Source organism: Astyanax mexicanus, chromosome 23 (genome assembly GCF_023375975.1).
Source record: "Astyanax mexicanus isolate ESR-SI-001 chromosome 23, AstMex3_surface, whole genome shotgun sequence".
NCBI classification, from domain to species: domain Eukaryota; kingdom Metazoa; phylum Chordata; class Actinopteri; order Characiformes; family Acestrorhamphidae; genus Astyanax; species Astyanax mexicanus.
Window position 1 is genome coordinate 28,210,077 of NC_064430.1, and position 18,166 is coordinate 28,228,242.

Here is an 18,166-nt window from a genome sequence, read left to right on the forward strand (position 1 = left end):
GATGGAGTGCTACAGACTAGTAGCTCTCTATCCCAGAGGGTTGTTGAACCCAATTGCAGAACAGTTGATCTCAAACCAGTAAACCCATGAAAAAAGGCAAGAATAAATAAATAAATAAACACACTGCTCCTCAGGCGGGATGGAACCCTGTGTCCTCAGGGTCGCGGTCCAATACACTATCGCTGTCACGTCCTTGCCCTGTCCCCGTCAGCCTCCATGTTCTTCCCTTCTTTTGTTTTTATTCAAAGCCATGTGCTCAGAGCACATGGCTCTCCCCTTGTCTCCTGCCCATGTCTTTAGTGCTCCCACCTGTTTCTATTTGTAGCTCCGCCCCTTCATCAGTGTTCACAGGTGTTTCCCATTCCCCTTGTGTGTATTTAAGCCTGTGTGTTTGAGCATGTGGTTGTCTGGTCTTGTGTGTGTTTTTCATGCCGTCAGGTTGCTGTTTCTTTGTTTTCTGTTTTATAGTTTATTCTATGTCTATTCCAGTAGTCCTGTCTCTTAATGTATCTTGTTTTGAGTTTAGTTTTTGTTTGTTTGTTTACTTATAAATAATTTACCTGCCTCCCTGCTGCCTCCCTGCTGCGGCAAACCTGACAATCGCTGCTCTAGCTAGTGAATTGGGACACGGCCAGGGGAAAAAAACACCCTTATAAGGAGATAGGGGGCCAAGAACAGGTGGAAAAATGAAAATAAGCGGAAACTAAAGTCACACCGAGTGCGACAGGGGAGGAATGTAAACAAAAGCTCGCAAGAGAAGCATTTTATTTACGTATTTATTTTTTTTTATTATCGATCATTATAGTTCAAACAACGTCACGGGCCACAAATTTAATGCTTGTAAGCCACATCTGTTTTTAAGTAAGCAAATAACCAAATTTTTCTCATTCTCACAGAAACACTTCTATGCGGTGGCAGCAGCCAATCGGCTGAAGAGGTTCCAACAGAGCAGGTCCGTCAGCGCTCCGTAACACCAGAGGAAACTGGACACTGCCTTTATCGCTGATGTTCTTCACTTTATCAGTGGATACTTGCCCTACACTCTAAAAAACAGAGGTACGATATGAGTACTTTTTTGTACTCAAAGGTACACTCTTCATAATTGTACCCTCAAAGGTACAATATTGGTCTTTACAGGGTCAGATTTGTTCCCTCTGAAGTACAAAGTAATTCCTAACAGCAGTAAGTACAGATTTGTACCATATAACCAGATAAAGGGTACATTCAGTATTCTGTACCACTGTACTAATAAACAATATATATATTTTATTTGCACATTTTTATTTGAAAGCCAGACAATTTTGGATCATGAAGTTCTTGACACATATTCAGTTGATGATAATGTTTATAATCTTTATAATCTTTACTGGCAAAAAAACATGGGTACAAAAAAGGACTTTCACTGAAAGGTACTTTTTTGTACCTCAGTATAAGGTACAGCCCCAGCGACAAGCTTTGTACTCTTTTAAGTACAAATCTGTACTTACATTTCTTAGTGTGTACAGGGAGATAAGGAGAAAACTGGATGGTTAACAGGGTGCTAAATGCAAATCACTGGACTCTGGATACTGAACTCTGGATGCTGAACTCTGGATGCTGAACTCTGGATGCTGAACTCTGGACACTGCTGAATTATGTAGGGGTGTTTAATATGTGTTAAAGGTTTTATTTAGATAATGTGCTAACTATCCTCTTCTAGTTTTAATCTGGTTTAAATGTAAATACTGCAAAGCGTCAGGAATCAGGTGTTAAAAGATATTCTCCCTTCTGTGAAGGATGTTTTTTTTTTTCCTTTTCTCAGGCTCTATCGCCTCGTCCCAATACTCAAAAGTAGATTTTTTTCCCTCATGGCTGCTTAAAGGCGTTCTGAAGATCTGCCTGACTGGAAGCGATTGCCTCAGACACTCACGGTTCACTGGCTCGGTTATGCAATAAATGCATGTAGGCACTTTTGTTATTTGGAGTTTCCAGGGGAAATGGCTGGAGTAAAATTGCGTCTCTCGTAGTTTAGAAGATCAGCCGGGGAAACTGATGAAGCCCGAAGATGTCACATTACCTGATAAATAACTTTTTATTTTTAAGCACTGAGTTCAGCGGTGCTGCGAGTTATATTCATGCAGTGGCGTGCACAGACATTTTGGGGGGCAAGTGTTTAGAGTGGAAAAAGGGCACTTTTTAGCGCACGTGGAACACTTCATTATAAAAAAAAATACACACACATGTTGAATGAAATTTGACTTTTATTTGTAACATTCTCTAAACGTGAGTTTTCAAAGAAAAAATGTCACACCACCAACTGATAAAATACATATACAATATGAACTATATACAGTCATTGTTAAATCCTTCAGTTAACTTCTGTTTACCTTCCACTGTCTTTAAAGCAGCATCCTCCTTGGTGCAACATGAATATCAACATGCCCACTTAATTTTACTGCCCCCCCAAGCAAATCAGTCCAGAACCGGGGCTGTATGTGGTCGTCCTCGCGTTATCTATCGTTGATTTGGGCTAGAGCGGCTAGTTTATCTGGTGACCAGTCGGCTAAAGATGCTCAGTAGTTTGGTGCTGTATGAGACATTTTACTGCACAACAAACTGATTTCAGGTTGGGTTTAGAGGGCAAACGGTAGGATTTTACTTGATGTGTATGTTACCTGGCTGGTGGGACACGGGGGAGAAGAAGCCTATCTGTTGGCGTGCGTACTGTGCTGAAGACTCGCTGAACTGAACTGCTGCTGCAGCATCTAGTGTGCCTTGCACGTGACTGCGCGGGGTCACGTGACAGAGGAAAAGAGAGGTCGGGTGTGTGCGAGCTGATTTCAGGGCATTCTGTTTTCACTCGTTTTTAATCACTCAGGTTTTCAAAAGATCATTTCAAACCGGCCTCAGCAAAATGTTAATAATAATAATAATAATAATATATATATATATATATAAAAAAAAGAAGTTTCAAAAGGGCACTTTGGTTGATAAAGGGCAGAGTTGGTGGTGCTTTACCACCTGATGTCTATGTCTGCACGCCTCTGTATTTATGTCTGGAACTACAGGTTAGAACGAGCTAGATTTGGTCTCTTTAAACCATCTTACTCTGTAAGCCCGGATAAGTTGAATTTACTTAAATAATTTGAGGAAAAAAAAAGTTAAGGAATGGGGAATGAAACTAAAGGGGAACTTGATTTATGTCTAAGAGAGCCCCGGGGGAATCACTACACACTGATGGTGAGTGTTAGTCAGAAACTGTTGGACACACCCAGTATGCAAATAGATTGTGACAGAAGCCAATGGAAAAGAAGCTGTTCATGGCAAAACAGACTAAACTCGGTTATTATAAGTCGGTTCAACTCAAAGATCTCAGTTTAAATGTATATATGTGCCCACAAATGTTTAACTAACTCAAAATATAGTTAGTTTTTAGAGTATTGTTTAGAAATATCCAATGTAGAGTGGAGTAAAAACGTATTTGCCCCATTTCTTCAATTTTTTTCAGACATATAACCTGATATACCAATATAACCTGAGTAAATATAAAACAAACACTTTTTAAATGATAATTTCATTTATTAAGGGTAAAAAAAAAGTATCCAATCCAAGCTAAACCTTTATAAATGAACTGTGATTAATCACACTTTTTAGAAAGCTGAATTTTCTCAATTTAACTACTAACCACAACCAGGCCTGATTACTGCCAGACCTGTAGAATCAAGAAATCACTTAAATACAACCTTTCTGACAACATGAAGCAGATAAAAGATCTCAAAAAGCAACTAAATAAACCCCGATCTGAGGAAATTCAACAACAGATAAGAAAACAAAGTCATTGATCATCTATCAGTCTGGAAAAGGTTATAAGGTCATTTGGCTAAGGGACTCCAGCGAACCACAGTGAGAGCTATTATTCACTAGAGTGGCCAGCAGACCAAAATTGGAACCTTTTGGAAGGGGTGTGTCCCGTTACATCTGGCATAAAGCTAATACACATCATTTCAGAAAAAAAAAGAACATCATACTGAACGTTTCAGAATCTTTTAAAGGTGTAGGAAACATTTTTGGTACCACTTTTGAAATAAGGCTCCTTTATAAAGGGTTTATAAATAGTTTACAAAAGTTTATTAATGGTTTTTAATTAGATTATAAACCTTTAATAAGCAGCTGCAACACATAAATGGGACATTCCAGGATTTTGGTACATTTCAGGGGTGGTCACTTCTAAAAATTTGATCTTTAATTGGATCATTTTTAGTCATATATTTATTAAATACAGGTAATAGACTATCAAAAAGTTTGATTCGTCAAGCTCAGGTATCAAAGAAGTTTTTTTAATTAGATTATGCAATATATTTGGTAACTTACAGTAACAGGGTTGCGAGTAACAGGGTTGCAAATCTAGGCTAAGTTGTGGTTTACCCCAGGAACAGATGCTAACTGTAAAATTTAGCTATGTATACAAGATCAAGGACAAACATGGTTATATAAGTATATAAAGTACATTTTGACTCTACTCATTATTAGTCTTACAATATGAGTAACAGGGTTGAGTTCACTGAGTCACACACACAACTTGGACAAACATATTTGAAAAAAACAACTTGAAAATTGTTAGAGCACTTACTCTTGGTCTCGCCATGTGGGCAGAAAATGTCCTTGTGATGTCACTTCCTTTGTGCCAGTAGACAAATATTTTTAACTCTTTCTCTGCCAGGTAAAATTCCTTATGGTAACAGGGCTGCGCGCATGTTGTGGGACACAACTTAATAGCATAAAAACTGTAACATGCAAAACAATGTAGACCAAAGAAGTTGTGTTCATAAGTAAAGGAGATGCAGATCAACAATATACAAGAGGAAGTCATTTATTTAGAGCTTATTTTAATTGTTTAATTTGCCAAAGGATTTGATCGCCCAATGTGTGGGACAGGAGAAAACGGCCATTTTTGAGGTGGTTCAAAGGTATTCGGTCTTTTGAATAATATCTAAGGAGCTTATTTTTCCACCAAATTTTACAGTTTGTCTTATAACAAGCACATTTTTCACAAAAAAAAAAATAGTCATTTAGATATTTTTGGATATGTACATTTGAAATGTAAGTGGTGGGACAGGACCCTGTGGTGTACCAAAATCCTGGAATGTCCCAAATAGAAAGGGCAACAGTGGCCTATCATGCAACAAATAGTGATTCCACATTCGTTTATACTGTTATACCTCAGATCCGACTAGATGCTTATTTTAATCATGTCTTTTTTTTCCATCATTCATCATTAACATTTCTGTTAATCACTTCATTAATTTAATTCTAAAAACATATTAAAGAGCTAAAATGACTTTAAATAGTATTTTAGTAGCGAAGGTTAAAAATATTACATATACATTATATATATATATATTTTTTTTTTCTATTTATGTTGTAACCATTAATGAACTACATTATAAGCTATATATAAACACTTTATAAAGAAGCCTTATTTTAAAGTACCATTAAAATAAAAATAAAAAATACCATAAATTAAATTTAAATACTTATTTTTAAAGTACTACTGTACCATTTCAGTTTAATAACTGAACCTGAAGAGAGTAAATAGCCAAAATAATAAATAAAAATAAAAAATAAATAAATAAGAACTGGGGGCGTTCTAAAACTTTTGGTGAAAAGCACCTTTAGATGCTTTCAGGAAACCATGTCCTTATGTAGATATCTGGTACCACTTTAAAATAAGACTACCTTTATAAAGGGTTTATAAATGGTTTACAATTATGGTTACTAATTAGGTTGTAAATGCCTGAAAAATCATTAATAACAAGTTATTATATAACAAGTATAACACATAATTAGAAAGGGCAACAATATAGATGGCTGTGGGTTCACTATTTGGCAACCAACAGGTCATTGTTGCCCTTTCTACGTATGTGTTATAACCATGGGCGTGGTAGTGGGGGGAAAAGTGGACCTGACCACCCAGGGCCCAAGTAGAGAGAGGGGCCCATGAAAATTTTTGCTCACGTTCCTTGTGTACTGGCATGGATAGGGGCCCACTGTCACTGAGAGTGTACAGGGCCCCGAATTTGCTGCTACGCCCCTGGTTATAACTGATTATTAATGATTTTTAAGGCATTTACAACCTAATTAGTAACCATTAATAAACTAATTGTAAACTATTTATAAACCCTTTATAAAGGTAGTCTTATTTTAAAGTGGTACCAGATATCTACATAAGGACATGTGTGCTTTTCACCAAAAGTTTTAGAACACCCCCTGTTCTTATTTATTTATTTTTATTTATTATTTTGGTTATTTACTCTCTTCAGGTCCAGTTTTTAACCTGAAATGGTACAGTAGTACTTTAAAATAAGTATTTTAATTTAATGTATTTTTTTATTTTATTTTAATGGTACTTTACAAGTATTATAATGAACTAAATAATGTCTAAATTCTGACTTTCTGAGTTATCCAGTTATCCAGATATTAACTATACTGTTACTGTCATGCAAAAACCTTGTATCTCCAAAATGGCAGATTTACAGAATAAGGAGAAAACTTTGAACTTTACTGGAACCAAAGAGCTTAAACTACAGTGTGAATGTACAGCTGGAGAAGCCAGTACAGTGCTTTCTCTCAGTACATGATGATGATGATGATGATGTGCCCTTTCTCATTCACATCTCTTATTATTAGAGCAGCTTATTTAAAAAGAACATTTTGTAACAGTGTTCTAGACGTAGGGTTACATTACGTTTTACTCAACAATCTGTATTTATAAAAGAGAACTACACAGAACTGTGGGTCAGAAAAAGCTCATTACGCTCCAGAAGTGTCATCTGAGAACATTTTCTGACTAACACTTAAGAGCCAGAACGTATTCACCAAAATATCACAAATTAGTTTTGAATGTGGGACTTTTATTAAACTTGTGATTAGACGGCATATACTGTATATTCAGCATGAGATCACTTAAAAGATTTTCTTAGATTTGACCAAATTGAAAACCTCTGGAATATAATCAAGAGGAAGATGGATGATCACAAGCCATCAAACCAAACTGAACTGCTTAAATTTTTGCACCAGGAGTAAAGCAGCATAAAGTTACCCAAAAGCAGTGTGTAAGACTGGTGGAGGAGAACATGATGCCAAGATGCATGAAAACTGTGATTAAAAATAAAATCAAGGTTATTCCACCAAATATTGATTTCTGAACTCTTAAAACTTTATGAATATGAACTTGTTTTCTTTGCATTATTTGAGGTCTGAAAGCTCTGCATCTTTTTTGTTATTTCAGCCATTTCTCATTTTCTGCAAATAAATGCTCTAAATTCCAATATCTTTATTTGGAATTTGAGAGAAATGTTGTCTGTAGTTTATTGAATAAAACAACAATGTTCATTTTACTCAAACATAAACCTATAAATAGCAAAATCTACGGTGGCCGAGAAAGCCCAGCGCAGTGCAAATTGAAAAGCGCTGCAAAAGCACAAAACACATCCATCAAAATTACAACACAGGCGCAGCAAAAAGAAAAACGCACTGCAAATAGAACCACAACACAACGGAAGTGAGTCACAACACAACAGAATTTTCCCGGGGGACCTTAAAAGATGCTGTACCAGCTGTATACAAAGGACAATAAGTGGCAAACAAGCTTCTGAAAAGTAAGTTATGTTTATTACCTGTGATTACCACGGTTGTGTGCATATTATTAAAAGATTCTGCTTCACAAAACGCCTTGTTTGCCACTTATTGTCCTTTGTACACATAGTGAAGTCCGAGACGTTACTGAAGACGCAGCTTAGCTGGTACAGCATCTTTTAAGGTCCCCCGGGAAAATTCTGTTGTGTTGTGACTCACTTCCGTTGTGTTGTGGTTCTATTTGCAGCGCGTTTTTCTAGTTGCAGCGCGTTTTTCTATTTGCTGCGCCTGTGTTGTAATTTTGATGGATGTGTTTTGTGCTTTTGCAGCGCTTTTCAATTTGCACTGCGTTGGGCTTTCTCGGCCACCGTAAAAATCAGAGAAACTGATTCAGAAACTAAAGTGGTCTCTTAATTTTTGAATGAAATGAAATGTAACATTTACTGATGATCAGTGATGGTTTGGATGAAGAGACATGTCATCTGCTGGTGTTGATCCACTGTGTTTTATTATCAAGTCTAAAGTCAGTGCAGTTTTGTTTTCCCCACAAAATCTTACAGCACTTCATTCTTCCCTCTGCTGCCGACAACTTTTATGGAGATGAGGATTTCATTTTCCAGCAGGACTTGGCACACTGCCCACACTGCCATTGTAATTCACTTGAACTGAATTACTGAAATAAAGTAACTTTTCAATAATATTCTATTTTTTTTTCTTTTTTTGACATGCACCTGTATCATCCAGCCTGAATCTGTTCTGTGATCTTTTATTGTGAGTTTTTCTTTTTTTCTTTTTTTTTTTATAAAATCCATAATTGTTGTGAGAAATTAATTGTTACTGTGATTATATGCCTAGAATTTTCTTGAACAGTACTGTATTTTTGGTTTATTAGATGATCACGTTAAGGGAGAACTCTGGTGTAAAATTGACTTTTGTTGTAGTAAAACATGATTAAAAAGTTCTTACCTTTGATGAAGAGCACACCTCCGCTTAAAATAGATCACTCTGTGTTTAATACATCTATATAATATTTGAGTTTCACATTTTGAACTGAATTACTGAAATAAAGTAACTTTTCAATGATATTCTATTTTTTGTTTTTTGAGATGCACCTGTATCATCCAGCCTGAATCTGTTCTAATGGGATCTTTTAATGTGGGTTTTTTTATCTATGATAATGTGATTATGTTCCTAGTACTTTTGATCAGTACTGTATTTTTGGTTTATTAGATGATCACATTAAAGGTGAACTCTGGTGTACAATGGACTTTTGTTGTAGTAAAACATGATAAAAAGTACTAACCTTTAATGAATAGCACACCTCTGCTCTCCCACATCGGTTTTTAATGAGCTTCTTGGGCCAGTTGTTCATAAAATGTAATCCGGATCAAAATGATCCAGATTTGGTAATCCCATTTTTTGCTATCCAGGATCAGGTGATCTGTCAGTTTTTCAAACCAATATTGGATTGGATCAACCTGATCTAGAAACACAGTTTTCAGTATTACCTAATCCGGATTACCAGCTACTATGTAAAAAACAGATAGAAGAACCAACAGGGGTTGAAGACTCCTTTTGTTGCAGTAACAAGATACTGCTTATTGCAAAACAATACGAGCAATTGAGCGTTTAAATGGAGTTCTGAAGAGACGCTTTGCGTGCCTTAACTATTTGCGAGTCGACCCACAGGGAGCATGCAACATAACACTTGCATGTATTGTCCTGCCCAACGTTGCTACCAGACGCAATGTCCCTCTCTGTGATGTTCATGATGCACCTGAGCCTGTTGAAGAACCAGAACAAACTGGTGTTCTTTGCAATTGTCCAAAATTATTTTTGACAGGTTCATATCTAATGAATGTTTCTATGACCTTAATATACAGTGATGAATGACAGTGACGTAGATGAAAAAATGAATATATTATGGTAACGCTTTCTTTTACAGTACCCTAAGTTCTAGGTATTAACCAGGTAATAGTGAGGTACAAACTCTGAAGTACTAAGTAATTATTTTGGGTAACGAGATGGTAAGTACCAGGAAAGTCTTGCCTAATTACACTGAAATATCTAGGTATTAACCAGGTAATAGTGAGGTACAAACTCGGAAGTACTAAGTAATTATTTTGGGTAACGAGATGGTAAGTACCAGGAAAGTCTTGCCTAATTACACTGAAATGTCTAGGTATTAACCAGGTAATAGTGAGGTACAAACTCGGAAGTACTAAGTAATTATTTTGGGTAACGAGATGGTAAGTACCAGGAAAGTCTTGCCTAATTACACTGAAATGTCTAGGTATTAACCAGGTAATAGTGAGGTACAAACTCGGAAGTACTAAGTAATTATTTTGGGTAACAAGATGGTAAGCACCAGGACAGTCTTGCCTAATTACACTGAAATGGAACTAGGTAATAAACAGGTACATGGGTGGTACAAACTCTAAAGTACTAGGTAATTATGTTGGTTAACAAGATGGTAAGAACAAGGACAGTTCAATTTAATTACACTGAAATGTCTCACAGGTTCTAGGTAATAACCAGGTAAGTGTGAGGTACTAACCCCAGTAACATGATGATAAGTAACAATACAGTTTCCTTACACTGAAATATCTCGCAGGTTCTAGGTAATAACCAGGTAAGTGTGAGGTACTAACCCCAGTAACATGATGATAAGTACCAATACTGTTCATTTTAATCAGTCTCTATTTATTTGATTTAAAAATAAAAGGTCAATACCTGATAACAGAGAAGAAATAGCTTATTTCTCTTTACTGAGTTCTTACCATTTAGTTCAACAAATAACCCTCTGTAGAACATCCTTCTGTAAGTACCATATAAAACACTGTGTAACTAACAGAACTTTCTGCTTAATAAAGGAGTAAATGGACTGTAAAAGAAAGCAGAGCTTATTTTTCTGGTTTTACTCAGTTCTTACCATGTAGTTCAACAAATAACCCTCTGTAGAACATCCTTCTGTAAGTACCATATAAAACACTGTGTAACTAACAGAACTTTCTGCTTAATAAAGGAGTAAAAGGACTGTAAAAGAAAGCAGAGCTTATTTCTCTGGTTTTACTCAGTTCTTACCGTGTAGTTCAACAAATAACCCTCTGTAGAACATCCTACTGTAAGTACCATGTAAAACACTGTGTAACTAACAGAACTTTCTGCTTAATAAAGGAGTAAAAGGACTGTAAAAGAAAGCAGAGCTTATTTCTCTGGTTTTACTCAGTTCTTACCGTGTAGTTCAACAAATAACCCTCTGTAGAACATCCTACTGTAAGTACCATGTAAAAACACTAACTGTTACACTCCCCAGGCGTGGGTTAGGCTATAACAGTTTGCGACCCCGGGTGAGCAGGGCATAGATCAGCTGAATACAGGATACAGAGAAGACAAAGTGAGACGGTGTTTCCAGTGAGTTCTCAGCTTAATCTCTTTATTTAACAACAAACACAAACTAAACCACTTTTACTTTGGTCTCTTTTCTCTTTCTTTTGCAGTTTCACATACACATGGCATCTCATCTGCATTTTACATACATTCACAGAGAATCCTTTTTTTTTTTTTTACTTTTTTTCAGTTAACAAAACTCTGTATATCACAGTACATATTACCTTTACTTTTTAATCAGCAAACCCTCTTAATACTGTTTCTACACACACAAAAAATATATATATATATATGAATATAAAAATACTACTCTATATTAATACATTTACATATGCATACATATACCAATACTCAAACTTCTTTCATATTAACACACTACATTACCGAAAACACCTTTAACTTTTACTGAGCACACTAACTACATCTTAGTGCTTTTAAATCTCATTTTAAGCAGAGTTTCTAATATTTGTATCTGCATAGAGTGTATAGAATTGACCAAAGTATAAAACTTGAACAAAGTGTATAAAAACATGATTACTTAGAGAAACCTTAAACTGTAGCTTATCTAGCTGTAATAACTCATTATTGTGGTTGGCAGAGGCTCTATATTTACTTTAACAAGGCCAAACTGGCTCTTAAAAAGAGAATAAAATTGACTTGACTTTTAATAAACATGTATTTAACTAACAGCGACTGCTAATGCTAGCGTAAATGTATAGAGAAACAATAGGAATGAAGGCGCGAAATTAGCCCGAGCTACTTTGAGAAACAGCGACACACGGGCACAATTACCGAGCGTAAATAGCTAAAACTAGAGCGCGAACACACGAGAGATAATTACAGGCTTAAACATGGTTATAGAGCGAAGTTAGCGACCGAAAGAGCGAGAGGAATAACAGCGGGGAGCCGGTAAGGCGCGCGGTTAGCGGGGGCAGTGGTTAATGCTAGTGGCAGAGGCAAGAGCGCCGGCCAGGCGCGTGGCTAGCGGGCCGCGGGAGTGAATGCTCCCCGATGCTGAGCGTCCACCAACACACAAGACCATAGCGGCTCATATTACACAGCAAAACCTTTTAACGAACATATACACTCAAATATCCCTGTTATAGTGCTTTGGAAACATTTATACTTGCACAGTTCCACATATTTCCCCACCTGGATACAGAGAAGTCACGGTGTTCCCAGTGTGAGTTCTCAGCTGAATCTGAGACCCATCTCCTGTTGCTCACCTAAGCCACAGCCTAGCGCCCGCCCCCTGGCACTGCTCCCCCTACAGGACTGGATGTTTCACGTTTCACATACAAAAACCCATTCAGAAACCCAAAAGAATATATATTACATGGTACTTACAGAAAGTTGTGTCACATTTAAGTAGTTATTATATATATATATATATATATATATATATATATATATATATATATATATATATATATATATATATATTAAAATATATATAATAACTACTTAAATGTGACACAACTTTCTGTAAGTACCATATAAAACACTGTGTAACTAACAGAACTTTCTGCTTAATAAAGGAGTAAAAGGACTGTAAAAGAGAGCAGAGCTTATTTCTCTGGTTTTACTCAGTTCTTACCATGTAGTTCAACAAATAAGCACTTCAAAAAGAACAACATACAACTTCAAAACAAAACAGAACTGTTTACTGTTTATTATTTATCTCTTTTTTGACACAACCAAGCATGCATTACTGAACTTATATACACTGCTCAAAAAAATAAAGGGAACACTCAAATAACACAATATAACTCCAAGTAAATCAAACTTCTGTGAAATTAAACTGTCCACTTAGGAAGCAACACTGATTGACAATCAATTTCACCTGCTGTTGTGCAAATGGAATAGACAACAGGTGGAAATTATTGGCAATTAGCAAGACACACTCAATAAAGGAGTGGTTCTGCAGGTGGGGACCACAGACCACTTCTCAGAACCTATGCTGTCTGGCTGATGTTTTGGTCATTTTTGAATGTTGGTGGTTCTTTCACACTCGTGGTAGCATGAGAAGGACTCTACAACCCACACAAGTGGCTCAGGTAGTGCAGCTCATCCAGGATGGCACATCAATGCGAGCTGTGGCAAGAAGGTTTGCTGTGTCTGTCAGCGTAGTGTCCAGAGGCTGGAGGCGCTACCAGGAGACAGGCCAGTACACCAGGAGACTTGGAGGAGGCCGTAGGAGGGCAACAACCCAGCAGCAGGACCGCTACCTCCGCCTTTGTGCAAGAAGGAACAGGAGGAGCACTGCCAGAGCCCTGCAAAATGACCTCCAGCAGGCCACAAATGTGCATGTGTCTGCACAAACGGTTAGAAACCGACTCCATGAGGATGGTATGAGGGCCCGACGTCCACAGATGGGGGTTGTGCTCACAGCCCAACACCGTGCAGGACGCTTGGCATTTGCCAGAGAACACCAGGATTGGCAAATTCGCCACTGGCGCCTTGTGCTCTTCACAGATGAAAGCAGGTTCACACTGAGCACATGACAGACGTGACAGAGTCTGGAGACGCCGTGGAGAGCGGTCTGCTGCCTGCAACATCCTTCAGCATGACCGGTTTGGCAGTGGGTCAGTAATGGTGTGGTGGCATTTTTTGGAGGGCCGCACAGCCCTCCATGTGCTCACCAGAGGTAGCCTGACTGCCATTAGGTACCGAGATGAGATCCTCAGACCCCTTGTGAGACCATATGCTGGTGCGGTTGGCCCTGGGTTCCTCCTAATGCAGGACAATGCTAGACCTCATGTGGCTGGAGTGTGTCAGCAGTTCCTGCAAGATGAAGGCATTGAAGCTATGGACTGGCCCGCCCGTTCCCCAGACCTGAATCCGATTGAGCACATCTGGGACATCATGTCTCGCTCCATCCACCAACGTCACGTTGCACCACAGACTGTCCAGGAGTTGGCGGATGCTTTAGTCCAGGTCTGGGAGGAGATCCCTCAGGAGACCATCCGCCACCTCATCAGGAGCATGCCCAGGCGTTGTAGGGAGGTCATACAGGCACGTGTAGGCCACACACAATACTGAGCCTCATTTTGACTTGTTTTAAGAACATTACATTAAAGTTGGATCAGCCTGTAGTGTGTTTTTTTCACTTTAATTTTGTGTGTGGCTCCAAATCCAGGCCTCCATTGGTTAATAAATTTTATTTCCATTGATGATTTTTGTGTGATTTTGTTGTCAGCACATTCAACTTTGTACAGAACAAAGTATTTAATGAGAATATTTCATTCATTCAGATCTAGGATGTGTTATTTGAGTGTTCCCTTTATTTTTTTGAGCAGTGTATATACAATGAAAGCTGAGGACAGCTTTTATTGGGGTAAGCAGCTTCCGGGCAGGAGCTTGCCTTCGCCCCCTTGACCCTTCCAAGCCACTTCAAATTTTCTATTTCTCTGATCTTACTATGTATAGGTACATGTTTGAGTAAAATGAATACTGTTATTTTATTCTATAAACTACTGACAACATTTCTCCCAAATACTAAATAAAAATATTGTAATTTAGAGCAGAAAATGAGAAATGGTCAAAATAATGAAAAAGATGCTTTAGTGCTTTCAGATCTCAAATAATGCAAACAAAAGCAGTTAATATTAATTTAGAAACAACTATAATAATGTTTTAAGATTTCAGAAATCAATATTTGGTAGTTTTAATAACCCTGATTTTTAAGCAGTTTTAATTTATATATATAAGTTAAATATATATATATATATATATATATATATATATATATATATATATATATATATATTTAACATGTAAGACCTTATTCTACAAATTATGTTTAAAAAGGGGGTAAATACACATATTCAACACTTTATTCTTATGGTATACTTTTTCACCCTTAAACCTTGTAACATGCTCTAATGTCTTTAAAAATATGGCCAAGTATTCCATTCCTGTGCTGTCTTCCTAGTGAAGAATTCCACTCTATAAACCTTAAATTCATTTTTAGGGATTTCTCAGTCAAATAAATAGAGACTGATTAAAATGAACAGTATTGGTACTTATCATCATGTTACTGGGGTTAGTACCTCACACTTACCTGGTTATTACCTAGAACCTGCGAGATATTTCAGGGTAAGGAGACTATATTGTTACTTATCATCATGTTACTGGGGTTAGTACCTCACACTTACCTGGTTATTACCTAGAACCTGTGAGATATTTCAGTGTAATTAAATTGAACTGTCTGGTTCTTACCATCTTGTTAACCAACATAATTACCTAGTACTTTGGACTTTGTACCACCCATGTACCTGTTTATTACCTAGTTCCATTTCAGTGTAATTAGGCAAGACTTTTCTGGTACTTACCATCTTGTTACCCAAAATAATTACTTAGTACTTCCGAGTTTGTACCTCACTATTACCTGGTTAATACCTAGACATTTCAGTGTAATTAGGCAATACTTTCCTGGTACTTACCATCTTGTTACCAAAAATAATTACTTAGTACTTCCGAGTTTGTACCTCACTATTACCTGGTTAATACCTAGAACTTAGGGTACTGTAAAAGAAAGCGTTACCTATATTATTTTTGTTTGTTATTTAAATCTTTTGGGGGGATTATTTAATGGGGTCAAGATTGTTTTTATTTTTACTTTACTATAGTGAAAGGCTTAATTGGTAGCCTATGTCTACTTTATCACTGTAACGGTTAAACAGGTCAAGTGCAAAATAGGAATAAAAGTATATACACTAAATTGTACAAATGTTTTTTTTTTTTTTTTTTACTTTAAATCTTTGATTTGAAAGTTTTACTACATTTTCTTCCTAAAATTCACCTTGAAACCGATTGTTGGGATCAGGGTAATCCTGTTTTTTTTGGATCAAAAGTTATCCAAATCCTACTGAAAAGTTTTAAACAACAGAAACTGAAGGTTTGATCCATTTACAAACTAGGATTGGATTACGTGATCTGATCCGATTTCAGAATGCTTCTTTTGCTTTTAAACAACCTGTTTTTCAGATTTGATCCAATCTGATAACCAAAATCCGATTACATGAACAACTTGTCCTTTGTGGCTTTTTTAAGTTATTAATGCCTTGTTTTAAATGTCAGAGCTCTCCGGATTCTAGCAAAGAGGTGTGGAGCTACTTTGATCCTGTTTTTTTTTGTTTGTTTTTGAACAGTACTGTATTTTTGGTTTATTAGCTGTATATATATATACACACTCTAAGAATAAGTGATTATAAGTTTAGACACACTGTTTTTTTTTTGTTTTCCTGTTAAGAGAAAAATATATGCATATTACAGCATAATAAGAACTTCAACAATGGGTGTAATTTTTACTTTTATTAAAATGACATGAACACTAATCACCGTGCAGCAGGGCTTTCTTCAGTTTCACAGCAGAAAACAGTAAACATGCTACCTGCAAAAAATCAAAGCGCACATAAACTGCTGTGATTACGACCCCAAATCAACACGGTCCTCCAGATACTCCACGCAAATGAAAGTCAAATGGAAGAAGAGCTCGATTAAGGCACCTTACTCTGCGCTAATCCGGCACGGCCGCGAACAAACAATGCAATAATCAGGCTATTCAACCTGAGGCATCTTCGAGTGGAACATAATGGCGTGAAGACGAGCTCCTGAATCATCTGGAACACATTAAAATATCATTTCTCTCAATGCAATCAGAGGGAACGGGGTGGGCAGCGAGAGCGGCGCAGCTCACAGCTCCTACACTCTAGCGCCGACAGACGTGCGAGTGTTTCATTTGACACCTAGAGCCACTAGAGGGCAGGAAGAAAAAAAATAAAGCAAATAAAATATATATATAAAAAAAAAAACGATAATCAGAACTATATAAAAGGAAAAAAATAAAAAATAAAAAAAACATGTGCATAAAACTATACAAGCCAATACTTCACTGAAGGGCAGCTCAAGTACACTCGCAAAAGTAAAGTGTAAAAATAAAAAATTAAAAAATTTTTTAAAAAAGTTGCTACAGAGGATTCTTTTTAAGATGTAGAACAAAAAAACAAACAAAAAAAAAAACCCAGACAGACATTTCCCAATCTGGACCTCAAATCCAGTTTAGTGTTCTTGAAGAAAAACACAACCATCAACAAATCACCAATCGAAGAAAAAAAAAAAAAAAAAAAATCACCATTACTATTACTATTTCCATAAACTACCAAGACTGGAAACTGGATTATGGTATTATAAAATATGGTAAAGAAATAAATGTATGATCAAAACCTTTTAAATCTTTAAAAAGAGAGAATTCCTGTGTAAAATGGACTTTTAAAATGTAGTAAAACATGATAAAAAAAATAAAATAAAATACTTATCTTTAATGAAGAGCTCACCTCCGTTTTCCCACAGCGTTCCAAGATGCAGAAACAGTAGATTTTTATTTTTGAAGTTATTAATGCCTTATTTTAAATCAAGTCAGGGCTCTCCGGATTCTAGCAAAGAGGTGTGGAGCTACTTTGAGCTGCTGGATAACGGTGGAAAAATATTTTTTGGGGGGTAAAATTATTATGCCCCATGTTACCTAGTCTGAAGCGTCTCTGAAGTACAAACAGTTAAAAGTTCTGGATCTCAGAACGCTGTGGGAGAACGGAGATGTGCTATTCATCAAAGTACTTTTTATCATGTTTTACTACAACAAAGGTCCATTTTACACCAGAGTTCACCTTTAATGCTACAATGGGTTTTGTAGAACAGGGTTGTTCAAATCTGGATTCCAGATTTTAGTTTTACACTTACGACTCTATAATCTGGGGTAGGTCTGATATTACACAGCCAATCAAAACTAAATAAATATAATAAAATATAAGTTGATTCCTTTACGTCCAGCAAGAACAAGATTTGATATCTATATTAAAAAAAAAAAAAAAAAGGGTACTACAAGGGGTTCTCCGATTGATATCATAAAACAGGGCTCTTTAAAGCCACAGAAAGGAAACAAAATGTCAGTTTTTAAACATCCTGATATATGTGAATGTAGCTTACCTGCCCTTCCGGATCCCAACACACCATAATCAACTGATCAGGCTGATTAATAAGGCATTTCATCGTAAATCTACCAAAACCAAACTGGTCAGCTGTCTAATAACTAATAACACTGAAAAACACTGCTACAAAAACTATAAGTGGTTCCTCTACAGGTACATCCCCAAAAAATCTG

General features: G+C 36.6%; 1 protein-coding gene across 3 annotated transcripts in view; it reads left to right on the forward strand.

Moving 5' to 3' along the window:
* Nucleotides 1–2,920, forward strand: part of mylk3 (myosin light chain kinase 3) — a 96,000-nt gene extending 93,080 nt beyond the window's left edge. For all 3 annotated transcript variants that reach the window (XM_049471294.1, XM_049471293.1, XM_049471292.1), the window contains exon 13: nt 897–2,920. In XM_049471294.1, coding sequence (XP_049327251.1) covers nt 897–971 — 75 coding nt within the window. In that variant the 3' untranslated portion in view covers nt 972–2,920. The remainder of the gene's footprint in view (nt 1–896) is intronic.
* Nucleotides 2,921–18,166: the final 15,246 nt, after the last annotated feature.